At 39.2% G+C, this 9,808-nt stretch overlaps 1 protein-coding gene across 1 annotated transcript in view; it reads left to right on the forward strand.

Annotated features, from left to right (window-relative positions):
* The window catches only part of LOC111645608 (tubulin beta chain-like), a 12,970-nt gene extending 5,389 nt beyond the window's left edge, over positions 1–7,581 (forward strand). Inside the window, exons 2-5 of the mRNA XM_023394862.2 lie at positions 500–608; positions 1,894–2,004; positions 3,117–3,361; positions 4,570–7,581. Of these exons, the coding sequence (XP_023250630.1) occupies positions 500–608; positions 1,894–2,004; positions 3,117–3,361; positions 4,570–5,382 (1,278 nt within the window). The 3' untranslated portion in view covers positions 5,383–7,581. The remainder of the gene's footprint in view (positions 1–499; positions 609–1,893; positions 2,005–3,116; positions 3,362–4,569) is intronic.
* Positions 7,582–9,808: the final 2,227 nt, after the last annotated feature.

A 9,808-nucleotide genomic window follows, 5' to 3' on the forward strand; every position in this document is an offset into this window, starting at 1 on the left:
TTTTTTTTTTTTTTTTTTTTTTTTTTTTTTTATAGATGATCTTGTGACGGTTAAAGGTAATCACATCTCAGAGTGTCTCTGGGAAGCACCGAGAACAGAGGAGCGTTTGTAAACCCCTCCCACAGTAAATTGGCTTCCAGTTATGGCTTTTATGAAGCACAGAAAGACACCTCTTTCTAAGGCATCCAGAGTTGTGACTCATGACGTCACCGGCTGCAAAGCATTTTATTCAAATTAAAGCTGCAACTGGATTTTACAGGTTCCAAGATTTTTTTTTTGAAGTGTCAGGACTTGGATATTAAAGTTAAAAGAATCTGATTTGATCAGATTTAACATGATTAAACGTAGATAATACAAAGGGAGGAGACAATAATTCAAACAAATCTTTGTGTGACTTTGCTTTGCATAACTTGAATTCAACCCAGTTACACTCGGTTGCTAATAGTAGTCACCAGCTTCATGAATGTATTTCTTTTGTGTATTTGTGTGCTTGTTTTAGTTCTGGGAGGTGATCAGCGACGAGCACGGCATCGACCCAACAGGAACCTACCATGGAGACAGCGACCTGCAGCTGGACAGGATCAGTGTGTATTACAATGAAGCCACTGGTGAGTAACATCTAGACATATACTGAGGTCAGGGTTTGTTTGTGAGACCCTTCACCCCCACCCCGTGGAGAAACTGGCTCACTGCAGCAGCAAGGAACAAGATATAGAGAAAAATACAACTGCTTTGAAATAAAGATATACTGATGCAATCCTAATTAGCTTTAAAAGTTGTTTTTTTTTAATAACAGAAAAAAAGAAAAACTGCATTTGATGCAGATATTCATGGTTAATTTTAGTGTTCCACATAAAGTAGAATGTGCCGTGTTAATTCTGCCACATTGGTGCTTTTTATATGTGACGGATACCCTTAATGGCTGTTAATCAACTAATATAACCAGACTGTATAATATATGAGAAGCCTAAATACTACAGATGAAAAACTAAAGAAAACCAAAAGGCTGAAACATGAGTGAGACCATCCGACTGAGTATCAGTTGGATTAAACTTATAAAAAGTTCAGAAATGTAATAAAGGATCTGAAAACAGAGTGGTTTCTACAACGGTAAACAGCCACAATAGTTCATTTTACTATTAGATAAAATCGTGTAAAAGTGTTGTTGTTATATCGACACCCTCTTAAAATAATGGCCTAAGTCATTTTTTTAGGTTTTTCAGGAAACACAAAAAACTCAACAAAAGAGTCACACTTTTGACATAGGCCATTATACAACCGGGGGTAGAATTGCATGTTCCCCTCAACTGAGGATTCAGGCGATTTTACCAGAGGTGGCCAGCATCATGAGGGGGTGATTTAGGCAAAAAAAACATTTTTGTCAAAACATGACTTAGGCCATTATTTTAGGAAGGTGACGATATGTAGTTTTGTAATGCTTGGCTCCATCTAGTGGCCTTTTGCGGTACTACATGAACACACCAGCTGTTATACTAAAGTGATAATCTTGAGCTTTTCACACTAAACTGATGCACATGTAATTAATTTCTTGGTTCAGTCAAAGATCTGTAATTATTTCCAACAGAAACTGAATGACACGTTTACAATAGTCAAGGTTTTCACTCAAATAAAGTAGCAGTAGTTCAGCTTTAAAAGACAGAGTTAAGAGTAGAAAGTTGGTATTTGAACTTAACTGCAGCAACTAAATGAGACGTTCAGTGTCCTTGCCTGTGATCACTGTGATGAAGTGAGAAATATTCTTATGAAACCCAGTAGTTACAGTCTGGATTGATGGGCGAGATGTGGACGGTACAGCCTGCATTGTAGCATCATATGGATGAAGCCAAACTGCTTACAATCTTAATTTCACATGTTGTGTTTACCTGTGTGCAGGTGGGAAGTACGTGCCCAGAGCCATCCTTGTCGACCTGGAACCAGGCACCATGGATTCAGTCCGCTCCGGACCCTTTGGGCAAATCTTCAGACCTGACAACTTTGTCTTTGGTAAGAACACAACCTGCTGGAGAGGGGTTTGAGGCACAACCCCAATGTCCCCCCTGAACCCTGAACCCTGAACCCTCACAGACTTAATTGACATCCCCTGGTGAGTGATTGAGTTTGAGAAGCTGCAAGGGCTCAAAAGGGTATAAAGAGGAATGGGACAGCACTTTGCGACATACTATGTAAAAATATTCCTTCACTCCCTGTTTGTGAACAAAATAATAATGTGTCACATCTGACGATAGCAAATTTGGAATTTATCATCATCTCATCACAGGACAAATAACTCCACACAGTTCTGGCTCTAAATCACAGTGAGCTCTGTGTTTATACTGTTACATACTGTCTTTCTTCTTGTAATACTAAAATTAGCGTTAGCTCCTTTCATGCTTGTATGTTCACCGTTCTTCTTCTGTCTTGTTATTTCGTCTGTTTTGCCGCCGTTGTTGCCGTTTTTACCAAGCATTCCCTGGTAACCATGGTAACCCTGTGTTTAATGTCACAACGCTATGAACTTTGGGTAATTCCCTCAGGCAAAGTCTGCAGAAATATGGACTCACGGAAAGTGTCAATAAAGGGCTCAAAATGTCTGCTAGAGAGCCCTCATGCTCTCGATGGTTTGACAGTGGGAACTTACTGGGAACGAGCCTCAAAGTCTGTGAGGGGGGACATTGGGATTGAGAGTCTTAAATGTGGCCTTTTTTTTCTACCGGAGGCCAGAGGTCAGTTTGGTACTCATGCATCTCATGGATCTCATGAAGTTTAATATCTTCTAACGACAATTGGAAGTCTGCTAAATGACCCAGACGGAGGTCAAAAGACGAAACGTGTTGTTCTTTATCCTACAAGTGTTACTGGAGTTTTGACCTCTGCAGGCCTGCTTTACCAGGGGTCTGGGCTCCAGTTCAAGGATGAACTGTGGATTCCCCTTTGCCCAATTTTGTGGTTTGTGCATTTGACAAACTGACTGCTCACTCCTGCCATAAATCCCCACTATGAAGCCAGATTGATCTTCATCTCTGACTTAGTTGTAGGATACTTTAAAACAAAAAATGAACACTCATTTGACAGAAATGTTCTGACAGTAATAAAACGGGGGAACTGCTGTTTCTCAGGTCAGAGTGGAGCCGGAAACAACTGGGCCAAAGGCCACTACACAGAGGGGGCAGAGCTGGTGGATTCAGTCCTGGACGTGGTGAGAAAAGAGGCCGAGAGCTGCGAGTGTCTGCAGGGTTTCCAGCTCACACACTCCCTGGGGGGAGGCACAGGCTCCGGCATGGGCACCCTGCTCATCAGCAAGATCAGAGAGGAGTATCCAGACCGCATCATGAACACCTTCAGCGTGGTGCCCTCCCCTAAGGTAACTACAGATACACAGGAAAATATAGACATATAGACATCACCAAAATAAAATAGTAATATTTTATTGCTGCTTTTATTGTGACTTAAAGTCGTTTTTTTGCCTTTAATTTGTTTTAAAGAGTAAATACTTAATTCCAGTGGAATGACTTACCCTTTTATTTATTATATTATCAGTTCTTGCTATCAACATTGAATTTAGCATTTATTTCAATAATAAAACATTTGCCAACTTGACTTAAAGTAAGGAATTATGTGTAATGTTGATATGGTAATTCTAACTAGAGCACAGATACACCAAGATAGGCCAGTAGTAATAAAGAGACTTGCAGCACTGATCACTGTCTGAAATAGAAGTTTTAAGCTCAATAAAATAAGTAAATTATCAGTTGCATAAACAACTTCCTTTTTGTGTTACCATGGCGCCGTTCACACCTGTCATCAGATCTCACTTCCTCACTGTAAATGCAAATAAACATGTTCATCATTTCTGTTTGCAAAGATGAAATGTGTTGTTTTTGCACTTCCTGCACTTAATCTGCTGGAAATTAAAAGAGGAAGAAGAAATAATCAAGACAATACAGACTGGGTCTGAACCAAGCATCAAGCTCCGAGGCTAAAACATGAAGCCGACACTGAAGTGCTAAAAGCTGCAGTTCCTCTAATGTCTGAGAATTGAGGGCGCGGCCTCTTTGAGTGACAGGTAGGTGAGCGTATGCTTGCCAAACCAGCATGCACCAAAGTCTCTGTTCCAAACACGCCCCAACTCTTTGACCATTTTTTGAATAGCTGGGAGGTAGGGGCAGAGTCAGACACTGCCAAGATGGCGACGGTGGAGCAGCTCACTCTGAGCTTGAAAACCGCTCTTCGTAATAAACCTCTCTGTGCTTTTTGAAACTTTCAGATGTCATGGACGAAGCCAGCTGACGCAATTTGAGAACTAACTGAATGAGTTCGTACTTCCCCTTACACAGTTTAGTAGGCAGTCCTTCAGTGTGTTCCAGGACACATTTGCTAAAAAATGTGGCCACATGCAGCCTCCTTGTTCCCGTCCTCATTTTCACACCTGTACCTGTGTATCACATCACCTGAGGTGCATGTTAATGCCTGGTGTGAACGGGGATCTTGAGCTCAAAGTAATCTACTATAGATTACATATATTCTTTCCATACAGGCAAAGTGTTGATGTTGATCTCTGTCTGTCTGCAGGTTTCAGACACGGTGGTCGAGCCGTACAACGCCACGCTGTCAGTGCACCAGCTGGTAGAAAACACAGACGAGACCTACTGCATTGACAACGAAGCTCTTTATGACATTTGCTTCCGCACTCTCAAACTCACCACGCCTACCTACGGTGACCTCAACCACCTGGTTTCCGCCACCATGAGCGGTGTCACCACTTGCCTGCGTTTCCCCGGCCAGCTGAACGCCGATCTGAGGAAGCTGGCAGTCAACATGGTTCCCTTTCCCCGTCTGCACTTCTTCATGCCCGGCTTTGCCCCTCTGACCAGCCGGGGGAGCCAGCAGTACCGCGCCCTGACGGTGCCCGAGCTCACCCAGCAGGTGTTTGATGCCAAAAACATGATGGCGGCTTGCGACCCTCGCCACGGGCGCTACCTGACGGTGGCCGCCGTGTTCCGTGGCCGCATGTCCATGAAGGAGGTGGACGAGCAGATGCTGAACGTCCAAAACAAGAACAGCAGCTACTTCGTGGAGTGGATCCCCAACAACGTGAAGACGGCTGTCTGTGACATCCCGCCACGCGGCCTCAAGATGGCCGTCACCTTCATTGGCAACAGCACAGCCATCCAGGAGCTGTTCAAGCGCATCTCTGAGCAGTTCACCGCCATGTTCCGCCGCAAGGCTTTCCTCCACTGGTACACTGGCGAGGGCATGGACGAGATGGAGTTCACAGAGGCCGAGAGCAACATGAACGACCTGGTGTCCGAGTACCAGCAGTACCAGGATGCCACGGCCGAGGAGGAGGGAGAGTTTGAGGAAGAGGTGGAAGAGGATGCCTAGAAAAAAAAAGAAAGAAACAAAAGTGATGAAACATGAGCTGAAGATGATAGAAGAAGATGATAGAAGAAGAAGAAGAAGAAGAAGAAGCTCAAACCAAAATGAAAAAAATCTCAAAAAAAGTGAAAAAAAAAATGTGACATGAAACGAAGGAACGTAGAAGAACAGATGAAGCAGGAAGGTCTGAACCGGTTAATGGAGGAAGAGAAGTGACGACGAGACTGAAAGATGAACGTAGGCAGAGAGGTGAACGAGCAGCAGGATGAAGACGATGTGACCAAATTAATGTGCCATGGTTTACAGTTCATTGTGACGCCATGTTGGCTGGTTTACCGAGACCCGCCTCCCAAAATCCCTTTACGCCAGGACCACGGGCCAGTTGCACAAAACACCTGAAGTTGATTAAACCATTGCACAAAAGACCTTAGTGACCAAACTATTGGAAAAACGTAAAGGTACCTCTATGTGAACTGCACCCATAATGACGAGGAACTGATTTTACATTACACACTCCTTTGATGTTAGCAGCTTCCCAAAAGTGATGACAGGTATCACAAACAAATGGTCTCCATGGAAACAGTAGAACTTTACAGCTGTAAAATCTCTTTCGCTGCTGTAAATTACTTAACTTTTTTCCTTTAACTAAGGAAACATCTTAAGAGACTCTGTGCTTAAGTAACTCCCTCAGCTAAGGAGAAATTAAACCTTAAGTTTCATACCTAAGTAGAAAACTTAAGGTGTTTTGTGCAACTGGCCCCAGGTCTTGTAGCAAATGCACAAGAAGCACTTCGCACACTTCACTGTCATCACGTAGGATTGTCTCTCAACAAAGTAAACATGGGCGGCTTTTAACAAGTGTTTTGTTAAATGGTTGAATTACAATTATTGCACTCACTTCACTTATTGTTATGACATCAGAAATGAAATCTATGGACTTATCTGTTCCACAGTTAAAGCACTTCAACTAGGGTGATGTCAGAGAGCGTCAGTGGCTGTAATCATATTGTTTTGGGGAAACCAGGTCTGTAACCTGAAAGTCGGCTTCAGAAACAGGAATCATGCCATTTATAAGTGTTAAATGCTTTTATCAGTGTTAATTTCTTTTGCAGTTAAATTCCACTCTCAGAGATAAATGTGAATCTGTGCAGTAGGTGAGAAAACTGAAAACTGTCAGTATTGTTTTTCCTCACTCAGGTCTGAACTTTTAAATAAATTGGATGACCACACAAAATTGAAAATAAGTGTCAAAAGGCTCAAATTCAACATATATTCCATCAGTAATCAATCCAATCAAAACAAGGGTTTTTTTCAAACAAATTCCCACAGTTTTAATGCAGCAGTAGCAGTTTGAGGGTTTTTCTTAGACGCCAGCCAACGTCATGAGGAGGATCTCGCACTGCAGATGCTCAAAGCTCAGCTCAGGTGATGGAAAGAATATCAGCTTTAGCTTTAACCTGTTTTCCATTTCTTACTATTTGGCTGCCTGATATCTGAGCTCAGTTTGATTATAAGCGTCTCTGCTTTTGTTGGATCAGAGCCAGGTATTATATTTACATTTTGCCTGTGACCTCCATGTGTTCTTTAATCTACATTTTTTATAAATTTCATGGGACTTCAAACTTAGACTAAAAATGTATGTAAGGAAAATATCAGCAGTTACAACTGGACAGCAGTTCTATCACCTGCATCTTTTTCCATTCCAAGTATTAAAATCATGGAGAGAAGATGAAGAATTCATTTTTATCTCATCACAATGATCATTTCCAGCATTTTTCTGAATTAAATCTCACTGCCCAAAAATGTTCAGTTCAACAGCTCTACTTCTGCTGCTTCTGTATATTTGATAATACACCAAGTCATTTTAAGGCTTTTATTATGAAGGATTGATCATGATTTCATGATTGAAATGGTAAAATACCAATTTGCAGCTTTATATTTCTTTTATAATAAAACTGCAAATTGGTATTTTTACTTTAGTTTTATTTTTGTTGTTTCCACTCTGAGCCACTACAGTATTAATTCAAATCACACACAGGTATGTGAACTTTCTCTTTACTCTTTACTGTGTGTCTGTGTGTGTGTTTCTGTGCTATTGTTTGTTAGAACCTTTTTTTAAATTCCTGTACAACAGTTTCAATTTGGATCCCACTGACTGTGAAATGTTTTGGGAGAAATAAAAAGGCATTTAAGAAAAAAAAACAATACACTTTTATTGTCACTTATTATTGATGATCAATTTTTAGTTGTTACATTTCTTATAACAACAAATGGAGTGATATCTGCAGTGTGAAGACAAACATCTAAAAATATTAGATCTTTTCCATTTTAAGAAAAGTGTTTATTATTTTTGCAATTAATCTATATTTTCTGTTATATAATATGATGGAATAGTGGAAAATGTCCATCGTTAGTTCCCAGAGTCCAAGGTAACGTTTGTTTTTTTTCCCCATCAGCCCAAAACCCAAATATATTCAATTATAATGATATAAGATGATATAAGATTATCAGACAGCCCTCACACTGCTATCAGGTTTTCGGGTCAACATAATTTGATTAGTGCAAATTTATAACAAATGTACAATATCAAGCATGACGGGTCCTTGAGGGAGCCTGCGTGAAATTCTAGTTGGAAGTTTTAGTTTGTTGTAAGTGGTATATATTTATTGCTCTTTTGTTGTGAAGTTCAGTAAAACATAGCCTAGTATTATTCCATCATTGGAGAACTGTCAGGCTGCAACCAGCAATTATTTTCATTATCAATACATCCAACAGTTATTTCCTTCAATAATCAATGGACTGTTCAGGTAGAAAATGTCAGAAAACAAGTGGAAAACACCCCGTTATTATCCCCTGAGGTTAATAGATTTTCAATCTTTTGTCTGAGCAGCTGTAAAAAAAAAAAAAAAATACTAACATGCTGAATTTACTGTGACAGAAAACTCAGAAATACCAGGAAAAATTCACATCTCAGAATCTGATTAAATCTGATTTATCAAACATATTGCCAATAAATTTTCTGTCAATTGTCTAATCAATGAATCCACCAGTTTCTTCTGTTCTAAAGTAGCATTCTGGTTGTTTTGGGGAAATAATGAAACAGCCATATAAAACTGTACAGATGATGCAAAAATACTCTCAGCACATCATGCATATTCAGTAAAAGCTACGAATTTGAGCTAATGATAAAGTAACTTTTTTCTATCTTTATTGAAAAACATTCAAGTAAACAAACAATACAAACATTTGCTCAATATATTTTTAAACATAGAGTCAAAAGTTATAATTGCAAAATAAAGAAAAGAAAAGTACATAAAAAAATGAATTAGGGGTAACAAAAAAAACATGAAAGACAAATTGAGATAAGAGATATAAAAAAAGAGTCAAGAGTAGTAATATACATTTTCAGTTCAACTCGAATTCTGACAAAATTGGGGATGACTTTTGTTACTCTGCATTTATGTATGTGAATTTTATCATATAGGATCAACAAATTTACAATAAATTCAATGTCACATTTATCATGTTCAAAATATGTAATGATATTCTTACATTGCATATTGATATTATTATTTACTTTTGCAGAATATATAGTTTTTCCAAAAAGTAACTGAATGCATCAAAGATTATGGTCCATTATTACAAAATGCACACTTCTTTTCTCAACCACCTTTTTTCTCCAATCAGGAAAAAGTTACCTGAATCACCTTATTCACTCTATACCTGCTCAGTTTAGTCTTTATTCCACCTGTGAGGAAGTAGCTCCCTGTGACAGACACAGACAAGTTTTAGAAGGAAAAAACTAATTTTGAGGTAATACTTTTTTTTTTTTTACTTCATTTATTTCTGTAATATCACTGTCTGCTCTGTAGTTAAAGTCTTCAAACTTAAATCTTGTTTATTGTGAGTCTATGTGGATATTTTTTATGCTAGCTGTCAGTGCTAATGTTTTAGCCGTTTAAGCTAGTTCATGGCTACAATAGTCTGGGTTAGTTGTAAGAACAGCACACACACACACACACACACACCAATTATGTTAAAAATTCACTTAGTGTTGATTAAATTCAATATCAAGTTTTTGTCATAATCCTTTGTCATTATGTTGGTTCAAGGTTTATTTGTCATATGTAGGTTTACAAACGGTTAATGGTACAATGAAATGTGTTGGACAAGAAACCCAGTAATAAAAACTAGCGTAATATGAATTAGAAATAATGGAATAAAATTTTTTTGTATCAGAGCAGAAACAGTGGCAGATATGGTATGTTACATTTTACCCCAGTGTTACCTGGACTATGAGGCGAGTTGCAACATTTCACTCCTTGTGATTGAGACAAAAAAAAAAAACTTTATTATCACTGAACAGATAACAACTGATGAGCTCTGTGTGTGAGGTCATCAGTTTGATGACCCCCCCCCCCCACACACACAC

This window comes from Seriola lalandi, unplaced genomic scaffold (assembly GCF_002814215.2).
Source record: "Seriola lalandi dorsalis isolate HSWRI2012SDOR001 ecotype SW California unplaced genomic scaffold, Sedor1 jcf7180002054954, whole genome shotgun sequence".
NCBI classification, from domain to species: domain Eukaryota; kingdom Metazoa; phylum Chordata; class Actinopteri; order Carangiformes; family Carangidae; genus Seriola; species Seriola lalandi.